We start from the raw sequence: 17,432 nt of genomic DNA on the forward strand, positions 1-17,432 counted from the left end.
CTGCCATACTGGGTCAGACCAAGGGTCCATCAAGCCCAGCATCCTGTTTCCAACAGTGGCCAATCCAGGCCATAAGAACCTGGCAAGTACCCAAAAACTAAGTCTATTCCATGTAACCATTGCTAATGGTAGTGGCTATTCCCTAAGTAAACTTGATTAATAGCCGTTAATGGACTTCTCCTCCAGGAACTTATCCACTCCTTTTTTAAACACAGCTATACTAACTGCACTAACCACATCCTCTGGCAACAAATTCCAGAGTTTAATTGTGCGTTGAGTAAAAAAGAGCTTTCTCCGATCTTTTTAAATGTGCCCCATGCTAACTTCATGGAGTGCCCCCTAGTCCTTCTATTATCTGAAAGAGTAAATAACCGATTCACATCTACCCGTTCTAGACCTCTCATGATTTTAAACACCTCTATCATCTCTATCTAGCTCTGTTCCTGTGTTAGAAATCTACCATTGCATTACTTCCCTTTCTATGAACGTCTATCCACGCCGTAACACTGAATTTTATTTACAAATTTTTTCCCCCCCCCCGTGAACCGTTACGAACTAGCGATTCTCACCCGGAATGACTGTCTACAAAACATTTAAATAAATAAACGCGGCTCGTGCTTTGACAGAAGCTCCTCCGAATTAATAACGTGTAACCTTGCATGAACACGCAGGCACGCGTCTGTATTTTATCATTTGGGCCGCCGGGCTTATTCTCCTGCCTGTTCAGGCTACGGAGGCCACATCTCTTAACTCACTCACGCAGCCCAATGTATGATCATCGCACCAGTCACTTGATTTTTTTTTTTTTTTTGCGCAGATGTATTTTAAAAGTGGGATGGGGACGCTGCCACTTATCTTAGCTGTATCGCTGGAAGCGACCCAGTGAGTCTCGTGTTTCGGAATGTAAAAACTTCCTGCTTCAGGGGGAGACCGTTCCTCCATGGACTCCTGACGTTTCTGAAGATGCAGCTAAGGTAAGTGGGCAGCGTCCCTGTCGCTCTCTTTAAAATGCACTTACATAAAAATCATAAAAAATTAAGTGATTATACACCGGGCTGCATGAGTTAATAGAGATGTGGTCTCTTATAGCCGAGCAGACATGCCAGCAAGCCTGGGAATACGAATGGCCCTCTCAATTTTAAAATCAACACGCACATCTGCATGTTTATGCAAGATTAGAAGCTATTAATTCAGAGGAGTGTTTGGCAGTTCGTTTTAATTTATCCTTTGACTCGGACTGATGGTGCAGTATTATTCTTTTAAAGACCATGGCAGCCATTCTGAGTTTTGACACAGAACAGCAGTCAGAGACGAGGGCTTCTTTGTGGTAAACAATTATTTTTCTTTGCTTGTTTGACTGCAGAGCTGTTTTCAGAGTGCTTTGAGGCCCTTTCGGACTCTGGTGCTTTCTGAAATTGCAGTCCCAGCCGGGGGATGCAACGCACCTCCATCCAGATATCTTTTGATTGCCCGTGCAGGGCACAATTGAGGCAAAGGCTGACCCTGGCCTCCCTCACTACAGGCTCTTCACTGGGGGGGGGAGAAGATGGTCAGATGCCAGTGCTCTCCAGAATCTGGGCTGGCAGATTTCCCTCCATGATGGCAATAGGATGGATCTGTCAGGGCTGGCTAAGGCTCGATCTGACGTCTCGTGAAGAGTATGGATCGGTCATCCTGGATGCATGTGAGGCGCAGCCTCCAGCTCCAATTTATATTGCCTGTAGCGCAGTAGATGACAGCAGGAAAGACCATCCAGTCCCTCCTGTCTACCCAGCTATTCCTTTTGACCCTGCCAAAGGTATATGCCAGATATTCTTCTTACCCAAAATAATCTGCAGCTAAGCACGCAAGATCCCCTATTCTATTTACAACAAGCACCCCCTCCCCATCCACCGCTATCAGCGTGGCTACTCCCTGGACCTCTGGCCTCCCGGATGATGCACGTAGTCTACCAGCAGACCTGGCTACACGAGCACCCACACTTCTGTTAGATTCCTCGCAGCCTTAGCCGGACACACCCCCCGGTTGCTCATTCCTCCGCTATCTCTTTTTTTTTTTTTTTTTACTTCCTCATCTGGGGTCCAGATGCTCTCCTGCTTCTGCCCGCACTGAACAAGCGGCCCTCCCCCCCCTCCCCCCATACGCCAGGGTTACTTTTATATAGTTTCACAGCAGGCAGGTCACCGCATCTTCCACGGCCTCAGGTAGGAGCTGAAATTGTAAGCCATCGACAGGGTTATACGAACGGTAGCTGAATGTTGAGCCGGCTCTGGAGAGGCGAGCGCTAAACTCCGATTCCCGTTGGATCTAGACGCTCCTAAACTGCTTTGAAAACCTGCCGGGCGCTGGGCGGAACCGACGCGGACGCCCCAAGTCACGCCCGCCCGTTGGGGGAAGGTGCAAGTTGGTGCGTACGTGTTTGCGCGCACGCGTACGAAAACGGAAAGCATCGTGTGCGTAAATCATGCACCCGGCCCCCACTCCCCCCCAGAACGCCTCTTTGTAGCGGGCGTAAAAGTACAAGCGAAATCGCTTTTGAGGGTGGTTTTATGCGCGCCAATCCGGCCATTTTAGGTGCATACAACTGAAACAAATGTGTGCAAATCCTTCTGAAATTTTCCCCCTTACTGTGCACGTTGCATTTTTACAAGTTAACCTGCTGAAAGCACGCTTAGCATGATTTTTATTGCACAGGCCCCCTTGGAAAAAATGCACCTGCACGCAGGGGGAAGGAATTTTCCCGCCAGGGCGGCCGGAACCTTGCGACGCCCCCTCCCCCCGGCCTTCAGGCGTTACCTGTGGTGGCCTCGGTGGATGTCGGCTTGGTGTGGCCGTGCCTGGAAACTCCGTAGAGGTGGAACTTGTATTGCGTGGCCGGGGCCAGGCCCGTCACCGTGGCCGCCCGCTCCCCCCCGCGACCGGAAGCTTCTGCGTCCTGCCCTCGGAGTCCCGGTACATGATCAGGAAAAGTCGAAGCCCCCGCTCCGTACCGCCCAGGAGAGCCGGAGGGAGCTCTCGGTGACGGCGGAGGCGGAGAGGGCCCCCAGTTCGGGCGGAACCGCAGGCTTCTCCGCCGAGGCTGCAAGAGACCGAAAAACACATTCTCTCACTCGGGGTTATGTCACGGCTGGCCATGTGCCAGGATTTTTTTATTTTTTTTTTGTGTGATGACTTCCATCGGGGATGATGGAGCCTGAAGTCACTGTACTGAGAGCCAAACATATGAAAAAAAAAAAGAAAATGCATTAACTAGAACGGGCTTCTTGCTAGTGTATCCTGGAAGCTGGCGTGGAACTAGCTGGAAACTGACAATGCCAAAGCGAAATACCAAATCTATTGTATGTTTATTTAGCAAGGAGCCTTGGAAAATCTTAGGCGCCTCGTACCCTTCCCCCGCCCCGAACTCCCCCCCCTTTACCCCGACACACAGAGGCCACAGGCGCTATCACGTGCGTCTGAGTCACTCTTGGGCAACTCCTGTTCTAGCACCGCCAGATGACTCCAGGTCAGCGGGGCAGACGGAGCCCCCTGGTTTTCACGTCACCACTACAAAACAATATCTGGAGAGACACGCGCGCACATCAGTGGACAAAAAAAATTCCTTACAGATACCCTTCAAGGTATGCAGGCACGACAGAAGGGGGAAGTATTTTGCCCGGGGGGGGGGGGGACGCAGACAAGAAATCTTATTTGACTGGTACGGAACACATGCTCTCGTACGGTTGGATCAAAATTAATCATATCCCTGCAAAAAACTTTTTTTTTTTTTTTTTTTTCCTTCCCTTCCCCCGGCAAATTCACTGTGGAAAATTCATGATGGATGCACATGCAAAATATTGACTAAACTCTCGCCCAGGCCAATAAATCAAATTCTGCTAACTGGGACATTAACCACACACCCTAACATCAGTAAACCCTGGCTCGATCACGTTTCAACTCTGCCACAGGGGGTCTGCCTCAGGGAGAAAAAAAAAAAACCCAACACGTTAGATTACTTAAGCTCATGAATGCAATGCTTCCCTTCTTTGGGGAAAACAAATAAATAAATAAAGGGTTTTCGTAATATTTTCGCAAAGGCCTGGGGGGCTGAGCGTGTGTACCTGTGCTGGCTTCCACCGATATCGGCTTGCTGTGCTTTTTGGCAGCCACACCATAGAGGTTGAACTTGTAGGTCCAGGCAGGCCGGAGGCCGGGGATGGTAGCTGTATACAGGTCTCCCCTGATGCGCAGCGCTTTGGACCTGCCCTCGAGTCCCTGTACTGCAGGAGGAAAGTGTCAAAGCTCCCGGCCCGGACGGTCCAGGAGAGTCGGAGGGAGTTCTCAGAGACCTCCGACACAGAGAGGGACCCCAGCTGGGACAGCAGGGCAGCCGGTGGGTGTGCAGAAGCTAGAACACAGCAAAGCATCAACGTGATTTCTGGTTCAGGGCTAAGGCCATGGTAGGCCTTCAGCTCTCGTGCTGTGGGAAAGTGACAAACCCTCTTTTGTCATGGTTCCCAAGCTGCATGAGAAACTAGAGATGCCAAATGACCCCACTGCTTGGGAAAAATCTTTGGCTGGTCCTGTGATTTCTTTTCTATACTCCCTCCTTCTCTCTCCCCTTCCAGCCACTATGCTGTATTCTCTAGCATTTGCAGAGCTGCTGCACTCAAAACAGATGAAGCAGGCACTACAGATACCACAATGCACTGTGGGGAAGTTAGAAATCAAAGCAGTAAGTCACTTGAGTATCTCTGGAAGATCAGAAATTTAGTTAAGGAAGAGGGGCTGACAGATTTAGAGGGAAGGGGGACAAGGACTACCTGAAAGATGGATGGGGGAAGCTAAGTCTGCAGAGGACCACTGCCTCCAAGACAAGGTACCTAAGGGTATCTCCTGCTCTTACCAGGAGAAGGAGCAACTGCAAATGCCCAATTTTCCTCTGAAAGGTAACAGAGTTAGCAACTAATAAAAGATGAAGCAAGAAAAAGCAATAGGTGGTTTCTCACAAGATGGCTGACACCATGTGAGGTGCCTGTAAAGCAGAAACAAAATGATGACCAATAGCCCTGCTGGTCCTACCTGTGGTTACCTCGATGGACACTGGCTTACTGCGTTTGTCATCTGAGATGCCATAGAGGGTGAATGTATAATTCTGCGAAGGGAGGAGACCAGTAATGGTGGTGGAGGTCAGGTCGCCTCTGATTCTCTGCTCCTGGATTCGACCCTGTGGATCCTCGTACTGAAGGAGAAAGTAGTCAAAGTCCCCATCCTCGACCTCCCAGGACAGCCGAACTGAGCTCCTGGTGACATCTGAGATGGCCAGGTTCTCCACTCTTGGCCGAATCCCGTCTGCCTCCAGTGGGGCTGAAACAGAACAGAGCAGAATCTCCCAGTTGGAGTTGAGTCATAGGAAGTCAATGGGTGGTGTTAAAGAACATTAGAAATGGGGGGGGGGGGGGGGGCAAGAAGCTCAGAATTCTACAGTGGGAAACCAGCATTCCTGAGTGGTCAAGGGAAAAAGTGTTAATGGTTGCCGAGAACGCTCATTACTGCAAATATATGGGAGTTGAAGAATGACCAAGAGTTGGATTGCGTCTAAGTCAACAAACATCTACCAATTTATTTTTTTTTTATTAGAATCTCACTGGAATTTCCTACTCCAACGTCAGCAGGCGTAGACTTACAAGCATTTCTTCGGGTGTGGCCAGCTGAAACTGGGTCATATCCATGACCCCCACCCTCCGTGGTCTTGAGAACTTCAGGCTCATCGTTGTTCCTTTGAAAACACGGGAGCTGTCATTGGGAAGTCTCCTTTCTTCAATGGTGGTCTGAAGGCAGTTTTCCAGCCCTGTGTGATGCCCTTGATTGCAACATGAAGTGACTCATCTCCCAGAGGGTCGTACGGTGGTACGTGGAGAAGTCCATCACATAGACAGACCTCAAGACGAACTGAGGCTTCCATCACAATAAGGAAAATGAGTTCTGTGCACCAGATGAAGAAGCGACTTGGCTTCAGAAGGCAATCTTTCCTGGACAAGCCCCATCTAGAGAAGGGAACGCTCTGGTCTGGAATGATCCAATGGAAACATCATCTCATGTTAGTCCGATGAGAGGCCCCATGGCCCACAGAGAATCTGGCTTTCTGCAGAACCAACATGGCACTAGGATTCTGCGCTACTGGCTGCATCCCTGAAACGAGATTAACCCGGCTGCCATTCTTCCCTGCCCCCCCCCCCTCCCTTGGTTTTTGCTTCTTTTCCTCATCTTTGCTTTGTATTTTTCAGGTTCTAAAAACAAATATCAGGAACTTCAGACTGCACCACACCAGGACACAGTCCACCTGTTTTTTTTTTTTTCTGTAGGCTTTCGTTCTGCCTACGAAAGGGCTGACGCGGGGAAAATGAGCCATCAGGAGCCATGAAATCCAGGATTAACAGATTTTGGTGGACGAGCGCGGATTTCCATTATCAGTCAGACTTGATTCATGCTCCTCCTCAGATGGAAGTTGTGGGCCTTAAGTGCATGGACCCACAGAAGCTGGTGGTAGAGAGAGAGGGTGAGAGAGGCCACAAGGCCAATCCCATCTGCTCACTTTCTCAATGCAACACCACAGACCCCTGCTGATCTCCTTCTTTCCTGTTGGCTCTTTGCACCTGTCCTGGGCTTTCCTGAATTCTGCTACTGTTTTGGCTTGCACCACTTCCCCTGGGAGGCAGTTCCAATGCATCTGCTACTCTTTTCCATGCAGAAATATTTCCAAATGCTACTTCTGAGTCTTTCTCCTTGGCGTCTCATATCACGACCTCTCTTCCACTGCAAAAGGCTTTGTTCATACTTTCATAGCTAGGGTATGCACATTTAGGCCCCTAAATCTCATCTCATATAGATCTTGGTAGCCTCTCCCTGCATCGGCTCTACCCTGTCTTATCTCCTTTGGGAGGCACAGCCTCCAGGAATGAACGCAATATTCTAGGTGAGGTCTTGCTATACCGGAGCATTATCCCCTCCCTTTTCCTGCCGGCTACGCCTCCCCTTGCTACCCCATCAACCTCTGGCTCTCTCCTCCACCCTGTTGGGCTGGTTGGCTACCTCCAAGGTCATCAGATACACTCACCCCCCCCCCTCCCCCCGCCCTTCTCTCCTCTCGCCACATGGGGAGTGTCCTTTCTTAGAGCGTTCAGGATCAGGAAATCTTCCCATCAGGCTGCTATTTCCACTCCTCCCTACCTCCCATTAATCCCTGGCCTCGTCCAGTCCTAGAATTTACACTTCAACCTGTCGGCTGTCCTGTTTTATGGACCTTTCCCCTGCCAAGCCTCCTTTGCCAGAATGCGGGGGCCCCCATTTAGCATCCATGCAACAAATCCCATAATGGCATTTTCCCTTTGAAAAAGCCCAGGATCAGATGTTTGGTTTTGCTTTTTCTGTAGGTTTCCTCCCCGGACAAATGTTATCCAGGCACCCAAGCTTGGCCACGGCCAGGAACAGCTGTTCCCCCTTAAAACCCCCTTAGCAAACTGTCAGCAGCTTCTATCTCTTTCCTGCTGGTGAATGCGCTGATTGCATCGTCCGGTCAGAGGGTGAGAGCCAGCTGAAGGGGGGGCTGGAAACTTTGGCACAGCTGAAATAGCAATTTCCCCCCGTTTGCAGCCAGGAAAGATCCTATTGCCGTGATCCAGGCCGGCAGCAGTAATGAAGAGGCCTCCAGTTAAGAATCTCCATCCCGCTGGGGCAGCTTCTCCAAATGGGTTGGACGGGAATAAACCTGGAGGGCAGCCTCTCAGATTGACTGCTGGGTGCTCGTCTTCATTCTTGCACGGTGCCAAAGAGAGCTCGTGAGCTGTGATGTGTCCAGGCCACATCTGGAGTCGGTGGGTGGGTGGGCGCCTGCCCTGGGTTAACCTTCCCCCCCCCTTGACTGCGACGCATCCGCAGTCCGAACGGGTTACAAGATTGGCCTTAGGGTAGGGAAGCTTCACAGGTACGGGAGGGGGGAGAAAGGCAAAGAGACATTTATTTCTTCTCAATAACATAATGTTGTTTTGATTTTTTTTTTTTAACTTGAGAGATTTTTGTGAAAAAAATATAATGAAAAGAAAACAAAGAAGTCATTTTAAAGAGAAGGAAGAATATCACGGAAAAAACGGTTAAAGAGAGAAGGAGGAAAGAGAAGGAATATAAGCAAAGAGAGAGGGTAAGAGAAAGAAAGATGGGAGGGAGAAGAGAGAAAACCAGAAATGGGGGGGAGGGCAGAGAGAGAGGAAAAGAAAGAGGGGAGATTTGGGAGAAAAAAAAAGCTAAAAGATTGAAGAGAGAGAGAGAGACAGAGAAACAAAACAGGAGGGAGAAAGCACGAAGGAGAGCGGAACAAAATAGTAAGGGTGAGAGAATGAGAAAGAAATGCCAGGTAGAGAAGTTCAACCTCCCCCTGAAAACGGGAAAGAGAAAAAAAAATATGAAAACAAAAGACAAGAACAACAAGGAGCAGGAGGAAAACTAAACGAAGCAAGGGAAGAAAAGCAAGGCAGGTAAAAAGACGAGCGAAATCCAATGAAAGTGGGAAAAGAGAAGCAGAAAGGGGACAATGGAGAGAAAGTTAAAAAAATTTAAAAAAAGTAGAAAGCATGAGCCCAACCCTACATCAAGAGACTCAACGCCTAGACGAAGGGGAACGAAGAGGTTGGGTTCCGTTGGCCTTGTATTGTTAGACGTTTGGAACTTCTTGGCACCTGAATGGTTTTCTCTCCCCTCACTGTTAGGAGCTTTGCGACTGATGGAGACCTACCTCACCACGCCCCAGGTTTGCTGCCCTATTCCCTCCCCCCCCCCCCCCAACCTGGAGCTGGCCACCTGATTGACAAGAGAAGACTACCCACTGGGTTGCCCCCTGAGCTATCCTGTACCTGTCGTCACCGCTGTCTTTAGGGGCCTGGAGAGAAAGCCATCGTGGACACCATAGAGGGAAATGGCATATTCTGTGTCAGGGCTCAAGCCGCTGACCACCGAGGCGCGCAGGTCACCCGCCACCGAGGTCTCCTGAGGACCCAGCTGGCCGGCGGTGTCTTCATACCGCACGAGGAACGAGTCATAGGCACCTTTCCTGGCCTTCCACGCCAGCCTAAAGCTCGCCTCCTCTACGTTTTCTACCGTAAGATCTCCAAGGTGGTTCAGGTGGTCCTGGGGGCCTGGAGGAGCTGCAAAAGGAAGAAGCGTTAACGACTGTCTGTGCCACTGCCTCCGCACTAATACAGAGACGAGGCGTCCTTCACAAAGTCCTAGAAAGGAAAAGTCATGCCATGAAATTGGTACAACATCTGGTTTAAGTCCATCGTTATCAGACAGCGCGCCGAGACCAGCAGCATAGGGGTGTCGGGGACAAAGGCGGAGGAGGCGTGGAATTCTCTGAGAGCTCAGGGGACTGGAGGGCCGATGGCCAACACTCATCCTCCAGACCCAGGCGGCAAGGGGGTCAACATTCTCATGGCGTTCCTGCATGGGTAGAGGTGGGGCCGTAAGGGTTAACCCATATAGGATGACAACTTTAGTAGTAAAGTCTTAAGTCTCCATCCCTCTTCCCTGCCCATTGCGTCTCCTCACCCCTACACTCCCCGTGCAGGCAGCATTCATTCATTTTTTTTTCTATCCTGTATCCCCCCCCCCACCAAGAACCCTTGCATTCTGCCGCAGAAGAGCGCTAAGTTATTCCACAGTAAAGTGCTCCTCCCGCCAGTGACGGGCAACCCCCGCCACCAGTTCTGACCCTGAACATCAGGGTCGGGCCAGCATCACCAAAAAAAACCCCTCTTAACACGGGGAACCAACAGTACAGGGTATGGAGTCAGGTGTCTCCGAGAGAGCTTAAGGGGCCAACAGGTCTGTATTTCACATGAGCCCAAGAGCTCAAAGCAACTATTAATTAATTAATTACGACTGGCCACAGAATGACGGCATTATAAAGGCGGTATATAAATACCCCCCTTCTCCTAATTCCCTCCCACTCTATCCACTGCCCGGTAACTAATAATGGTGGCTCTCTAATAAACGTTAACGTCATGAACCATGGTAAACCAGTAATTTTCACTTGGAACAACGGCATGCAAGACCTCTAAATAAGTAGATACATTATAGATGTCTGTGTATATAATATATATATATATTTTTTTTTTTTTTTTTAAATGCTGGCTGGAGCCCTTAAGGAAGAGTCAGTAGGGCTATTTCCCCTTCAAGGCGAGCTCCCAGGTCTCTATTTCACCGAGGATTGTGGGAAGGAGAGGTCCCCGGCTTCCTGCCTTTAGCACGCGAGGTTGACCACAGACTATGGTTAAAGACACGCACTCAAGCAATCCGTCTGTGCTTCTCCGGGGGGGGGGGGGGGGGGGGGGGGGTTAGTGCCGGTGCAGCATTGGACAACTGGGAACAGCTTGGGTCCTGAAAATATAAAGGTTTCGATTAAGGATGATAAAGGGTGGGGGTCACGAGCAGCAGGTGAAGTCCTGGCAGTCCATGTCGCCCTGTGTGAAGAGGAGGCAAACCCTGAAAAACGGAAGAGGAAGGAGACAGACAGACAGACAGCCATCCCCAGCGCCAGGATGGCCCGACTGGAACTGCTCGCCCTAGGGAAAGAGAGAAGCTCACTCCTGGGGGTTTTACCTGCGATGACTCTGCTGGTCAGCAGGAGGGTCGGCTGCCCCTCCGTCGCCACCCCGCTCAACCGAACCTCGTACTCCGCGCCCGGGGTGAGGTGCTTGAGCTCCGTGGAGCGCTGGTCGCCGGGGACGCGCACCTCCTCCTCCTCCCCCCCCTGGGGGGCCGCGGAGTCCCTGTAACGGACGAGGAAGTAGCGGAACCTGCCGGGGGCCGCCGCCCAGGAGACGGCGAGGCCGCCCGAGGCGCTGTTGGTCACGGAGAGCGCCCCGGGGGTCACGTCGGAGGCCTCTGCGCTGGCGGGCGGCTGCGGGGGAGGCTCCTGCCTCCTGCGGCGAGTCGTGGCCGGAGCCTGCAGCTGACATGGCAGAAAGGTGTTCAGAACAAGGAAAGTGCAGGAGACCTTCTCCCCCCCCCCCCCACCCCTAACCAAACCCCCCTCCCCCACCCGCCACGTCCACCGAGCATTCGTATCATCCGGACACCAGCAGAAGCGCGCGGCTTGCAAATCAGAGTTCACCACCTCACCCCAGGTCAACCCGAGCCTGACCTCCCCTGAGAAGGAACCGTGAGGTCCACGTCCAGCCACGGGCAGCCTGGATAACCTGGAATGGGGGGGGTACTGAAAGGCGGAGCTGTGCCACTGAAATCAAGTTTATCCGTTTCTTACTTCCGGGGCTGCTCCTCTCGGCCACGCTGGGTGATGCTGAATACCGGGGGGCATCATCTGGCTAAGCAAAACCCCGACCGGAACACAACACTGCCCCCCGACTTGTGTCCGGCTGATGACTTACGCCGGACAAGTCGGAGCCGCTCGCCGAGGTGGAAAAAGTAATGAAATCGCGGTCTAAAGTCCCCGAGTTTGCCAGACGAGCCGTCCGGATGTGGGCTTCTGTATTTCGGCGCACTCGGCACGGGTCAAAACCAGCACTGGAGCGGCCGGATCGCATCTGTTCTGGGGTGAGGTCGTGACCCTGAGTTGCAGTCCTCGCCCCGCGTTTTTTTTTTTAAATTTCCGTGGAGAACGTGGAATGACGAAAATTGATGATGTGGCGGGGGAGGGCAAACCAGGATCAGATCCAACCTCTTTGCACTGACCTGGGGGGGGGGGGGGAGGGGGCAACCCTAGCCAGGCCCCCCGCCCCGGCGCTTCTGATGTGCTCGTGAAAACGCACGGCACGTCAGACCCTGCTTATCGTCATCACGTTGGGCTTCTCTTTGCCACGGTGCTTAATGCCGTGAAGGCAAAGGTGCCGGCGCCCGATATCTATGGCAACGGGGATTTGGACCCAATGAATCTTTTTTTTTTTGACCTGGGGCTTCTAGCTCAACTGGAATCGGCCTTCAATTGGGCAACGGTGCCATGACCCTTCCCTAGCCCAGCCCATTTAGAGTTAGGGTCCTATCCTGGGAGCCAGGGTACGCCTTGCGCCCAGAGTCTGGCCGGTAGGTATCGTCGGTGAGTCTCGGCTGCGACTTCCTCTTTCCCCTCCCCCCTGTGAAACCAACCCCAGCCCTGGCCGGTGAGGGCAAACCGAAACCTGCCCCGTGGCGACTGAGCCCTGGGTCTTCCCCGCTAAGCCGCCGGCTCCGACCCAGCAGAATTATCACGAGCTCGGGATCTCCCAACCCTACCTGGGACGGCCACAGACTTGTGCTCTCACCCCCTTTTCCTGGACAGTGCAAACAAAGAGTCACCCAAATGTTTTTCACAAACCACCCAGCAGGCTTCTGATTTCAAAGGGGTCCTTTTTTTTTTTCCCCCCTTTGCTACGCTTCAGGAGAAGTTAACACAACAACAAAATCCCTTCTGAAACCACAGAGGAAGGCACCGTATAGACCCACGCATCCATACAAATATAACCGGGGCATATTTGTGCGTGATGCGTGCAGGGTTCGGCGGCGCAGCTCAGGCGTGTGTCATACGGTAGATGTAAAACATGCAGCAGGCCGATCTGCTGGCCTGATGTGTGCGAGAGGCGTGCTGGTTACATACAGCGCAGTATTTCAGCTCAAGGTGCCATGAACTCTGCAAAGCCACGGGAACCGCAGAAAAATAAATAAATAAATCCCCAGGCCCAGTGGTTACATTTCACGTATCCAGACTCCTCCTCTCCACCCCCCCCCCCCCCGCAGACTCTCAGGGACATTTAGGCAAGGGCAACCTTTCAAATGCCGCCAAATCCGCAGGAGGAAGTGATTACCGCGCCACCCCCACAGTGCAAATCTAAACTCACGAGCGTCACCGACGACCACGTCCTTCTACCAACGAAGATATCGCTCCGGCAAGAACCCAAAAGTACGCGATTCCAATTTCCCGTGCTATGGGATCTGTGCTCCCCTCAGGCTCTCGCGGACAACCAGGGAGGACCATCCATAACGCGTGAATGTGCATATATCCAGTATACATGTCTCTTAACATGCACAGTTCACTGTATATGCAAGTATCACTAACACACACACATATATATATATATATGTTATACACACATTAAGGAGGAGATTTTCAAAGGCTTCTGTACCTTTTCTGTGGCCAAGAGAAGACTTGACCCACCTAAATCAGCCAGGCTCGGTGGGCGTTTAGCCACTGGAAACGACGCCTCTCATAGCGCACGTGTTTTTGGCTTGCGCGGAAAAGGGGGGACATATTCCGGAGGGGGGCGGGTACAGGGGCCGCGTCCGCAGGCGTGTTTGAAAGTCACGCGCGTACCTTTAAGACTCGTTTCCCCAAGGACCGTGTGGAAACGTTTAAGGTTAGGGCCCGCGCCTTCTGCCAACCTGCGTCCGCCGCAACGGGTGCCTTGAGCCTGAAACCCGCGTCGATTTTGCGCAGGGCGACAATGACCGGCCTACTTTTTTTTTTTTTTTTGCGGTCAGACGCCCTTCTTGAGAACTTACCCCCCAAAATATACACACACATAGACAGATGGATTATGTGGTTTTTAAGGCCGAGAAGGGTGAAAGCGCAGAGCGTCGTAAGGCGAGCGGCGCATGAACACATGTTAGAAATTGCAAGTGACAAGGAAGCCGGCCAATCCCAGGCGCCTTTGGTAGCCAGCGCTGCAAAGCTCCCCCTACCGAAAGCAAAATAAAACTGTGGTGTTAGGGTGAAAAGAAAAGGAAGCAGAGGAGGGAACTCTTTCCTCAGCGCGTGTCACGTCACCAAGCTGTGATGCTAGCCTGAACAACAAGGGCCACACATGGAAGACAAACCGGGGAAGGTGCTGTGACCCTCCCCTCTCCTTCATGTTTACAGCAGAATGCTGCCGGAAGCAGCGCTCAAACATGAAGGCTGCGGGCACATGAAGCGTGAGCCGAAGCCTGACGTGTGCTGGAGGGCAAGGCCTGGCTGCCCAGGAGATCGCCCACAGGGCTTACTACCTGTTGAAGCTACTAAGGAGTAGGACTTGGAAGACTGGCCCCTCAGGATGCCGTGCAGGTCGATTCTGTACACGGTCCCGGGGACTAGCCCGGGGATCTCGGCTGTCTTGGCATCTCCGGGGAGCACGAGCTGATGTCCGGGGCCGGCTGAGTTGATGTCTTTGTAGTTGACCACCACGTTGCTGGAGTGGCCCTTCAGACCATCCAAAGAGATCACAATGCTGGTAGAAGTCCTGTCCAGCAGTTCTGGCCCGGAGTGCTTTTTGAGGTCTGGTCTACCAGTGGGATGAGGGCTAGCAGGTCTATAGTCTCTCTCCTGAAATGTCTTTGGAGCACACATGCTCCCCTTCACCATAAGGTTCTGCCAAGTTCTCAGTAGAAGACAACCCACCATGATGACCACCAGTGACTGCTATTGATTTCTTTGAAGTCCATTTTGCTTCAGAGGTTTCCTCCTGGGAGATCTTCTCCTCAGAGCTACTGTAACTGTCTGTTGGCCCAGGGAAGATAATATTTTCCACCTGGCTGACCTGCTTGGGCCTATCTTCATCTGAAGTCAGTTCCATCAATCGGTTGTACACTTCTTGAGTGATATGAGGTGGCTTTTTTCGGACCAAATAAAGGAAGATGGACTTAGCGACGGTCTTGATAGTTTGCTTGTCACGTAGAGGATAATTGCTGGCTCTCAGGTAGCTCTCCAGTCTCTGAAGCAGAGTCCCGTTGAAAGGTGAGAGCTTGGCCGAGATATTCCGTATCATGGTCTTCAGCAGATGGTTTTCCAGTGGCTTAACCTTGATCAAGACCTTAGAGGGGTGTCCAGTTGAGACAGTATAGTTTCCAGGTTCCCTTTCAACTATAGCAGCAGGAGTGTCGTTCCTCTCTGGATTACTCTGGCCCTGATCCAAAATAGCTTCCTTGGTAGGAAGTAGTCTTTTCTCAGAGGCTTCCTCTCTTCTTGCTGTAGATGGGTCAAAAACCTTTGTTCTGGGGGGATTTGGGGTTCCTTCTTAGTGCTACCTGTACCTCTCCTTTCTTCCTTTGTCAGTGAGGGCTTTTCACCTTTGGGTTCCTCTTCAGGAACTGTAGCTGTAATCCTGCTTTCTTCCCTGGTGAGTGAGGGTCTTTCAGTAATAACCGTAACTACCGTTTCTTCTTCAGTGAGAGGATCCCTTTCCTCTGGGGACCCGTCTGTTTCTGATTCCCATCTGGTGATCACAGTTGTAACGACTTTCTTTGTTTTGATAAGTGGGGGATGTCGCCCTGGAGGTTCCTGGATCGTGACGCTGGCGGTGTCTGGCCTTCGTCTTGGGGGCACCGCCACCACTTGTGGGCTCTGCCCTCCACCGAGGTGGTGATGTCTCGCTCGTCGGAGGTGGACGAGGTCTTCCTTCCTGGAACCGCTCCTTGCTCTGGTTCTTCTCCGCCGGTGGTAGTTATGACCACTCGCTCCTTCCCGGGGGTGAAGGCCTCTCTCCTGGGGTCACCGCTTTTCGGGGCTCCTCCCTCCTGACTCCGCCCTCGGGAGACGGCTTCCCCTCCGAAGCCGCGGCTTTCGGGGGTTCTCCCGCAGCGACGGTAGATGCCGCCGCCTTTTCCTCCGCGGTGGACGGGGGCCTTCTGCCCGGGGGCGCGGGCTGCGCGACGGTAGCTTTGCCGGTCGCCTTCGGTGGTGCCTCGGAGGTCGGCTGCGGCTCCCCCGCCATCCGGCTGCGCCCGGAGCTGGTTTTCGGGGTGGGTTTCGCTGAGGGGGGTCCTTGGGCCGTTTCACGTTCTGCAGCTAAGGGCAAACGATGAGTTTTATATAAAAAAAAAAAAACAAACCCCCAAAAACTTTCAAGTAAAAAAGATACAACATTAATCACTTTGTCAACGTGCTCATCTGACATTCAGGTTACCTCTAGGAAAACAAATAATAATTCTTCACAAACTTGAAATATAAAAAAAATATAAAATCAGGCACATTCGACCACTCATCTCTTAGATGTACTTTCTGTGAAGATGGTGGTGGGGGGGGGACACATCAGCTTGCGCTGCTTTCCCGGGACAGCATCAGGGAAAAATCTGCACAAAAGTGGTTTGTTTGGTTTTTTATTTATACTCACTCTGAGGTTAATATTTAAAGAAAAAAGTTTACCACTTAAATTTAGGGCCGTAAACGTTAGGCCCTCAACCCTAAATGTAGGCCTTGCTATTCATTTGCCTGGATTTAGGCTCCTAATGTTGGTACCTGGTTCTGAAAATCAGGGCTAAGCTCCTAACTTTGTTTCCCCTGGGCCCTAACTCGGGCTCCCCCCCTTAGCTGTCCACTTCATAGGCGCCTAAGGAAAAGTAGAAGTATAAACGTAGGCGCTCGGCCCTTGTACATTTTCAAAAGGGAGCGTTTGGGAGTCTAACTTTGAAAATTGGGCCCCCTACTCTTTCTCCCCCGCCCCCCCCAACCCAAAAAAAAAAAGGTATTCCAGTGGATGACTCAAAAGAAGGGCACCCCCCACTCCACACACACATCTGGAACCAGCTGTCCTGCAAACTCAAGACACAATGAACAGAAAAGGGGGAGGTGGAGGAAGAGGGGGTGAAGGTCCAAGGTCCTCTCCCCGACTGACGTCCTTGGCTTGCCTAAGGGAACCTGGAAACGCAGTGGTGGTAGTGAGGGGGGGGGGGGAAGAAAACAGGAAGGCAGTCGCTAAACCCCTAAGGCGTCCTGCGCAAGGCGGGGGATTCGTCCATCGCCAAAGCTTCATCGAGAGCAAAACCCAAAGGGGAGAGAGAGAGAGAGGAAAAAAAGAAAAGAAAAAAAAAGGCGGAACAGGAACACGTCTGTTTAAGGAATGGATTCCAGAAATGCTGAAAAGGAAAGACGGAAAAACCATCCAGAAAAGAAAAAAAGTAAAACCATTTGCATCCTTTCGGTTTCCGTTCATTCCGCTGCTCCCCTCTCCTCTCCATGTATATTCTCTCTCTCTCTCTGGTTTCTCCAGCGTTTAACCATCCTTTCCCCCGGCTGTTTCCTCCTCTCTCTCGTCACCCATCCCCGGACTTTTTCCTCCCTTTTACTTCTCCCTGGCCCGGTTCCCTTCCACTCTGGTGATATCCTTTTTGACGCTTTTTTTGCCCACCATTGTCTCTCTCCTCCCCTCAGCTGCCTCTGTTCCCTCACTCCCCCCCCCCCCACAGCCGAGATCCACGGGGCGGCCGCCCCAGGCTTTACCCCTCACTACGCCAGCGCTGAGGATCCTCGCTGCCCCTCCCAGGTTATCTCCAGTTCCGCTAACATCGTTGTCCTTACCGCCTTCTCCCAGGAGGGCGCCGTTCCACGTACGCATCTCCCTTCTGTCCGCCTCCCCCCCCCTCCCCCCCCCCCGTGTTGAAGCCTCACCTGTCGTGGCTTTGATAGACGTGGGCTTGCTCTCCTCCTGGGCTCTCCG

General features: G+C 52.0%; 1 protein-coding gene across 1 annotated transcript in view; it reads right to left on the bottom strand.

Annotated features, from left to right (window-relative positions):
- Positions 1-17,432, bottom strand: part of LOC115081464 (tenascin-X-like) — a 94,838-nt gene that overhangs the window by 29,129 nt on the left and 48,277 nt on the right. Inside the window, 7 exon segments of the mRNA XM_029585938.1 lie at positions 2,797-3,079; positions 4,101-4,387; positions 5,062-5,346; positions 8,886-9,176; positions 10,633-10,984; positions 14,021-14,200; positions 14,346-14,991. Coding sequence (XP_029441798.1) covers positions 2,797-3,079; positions 4,101-4,387; positions 5,062-5,346; positions 8,886-9,176; positions 10,633-10,984; positions 14,021-14,200; positions 14,346-14,991 — 2,324 coding nt within the window.

Source organism: Rhinatrema bivittatum, unplaced genomic scaffold (genome assembly GCF_901001135.1).
Source record: "Rhinatrema bivittatum unplaced genomic scaffold, aRhiBiv1.1, whole genome shotgun sequence".
Lineage (NCBI taxonomy): Eukaryota > Metazoa > Chordata > Amphibia > Gymnophiona > Rhinatrematidae > Rhinatrema > Rhinatrema bivittatum.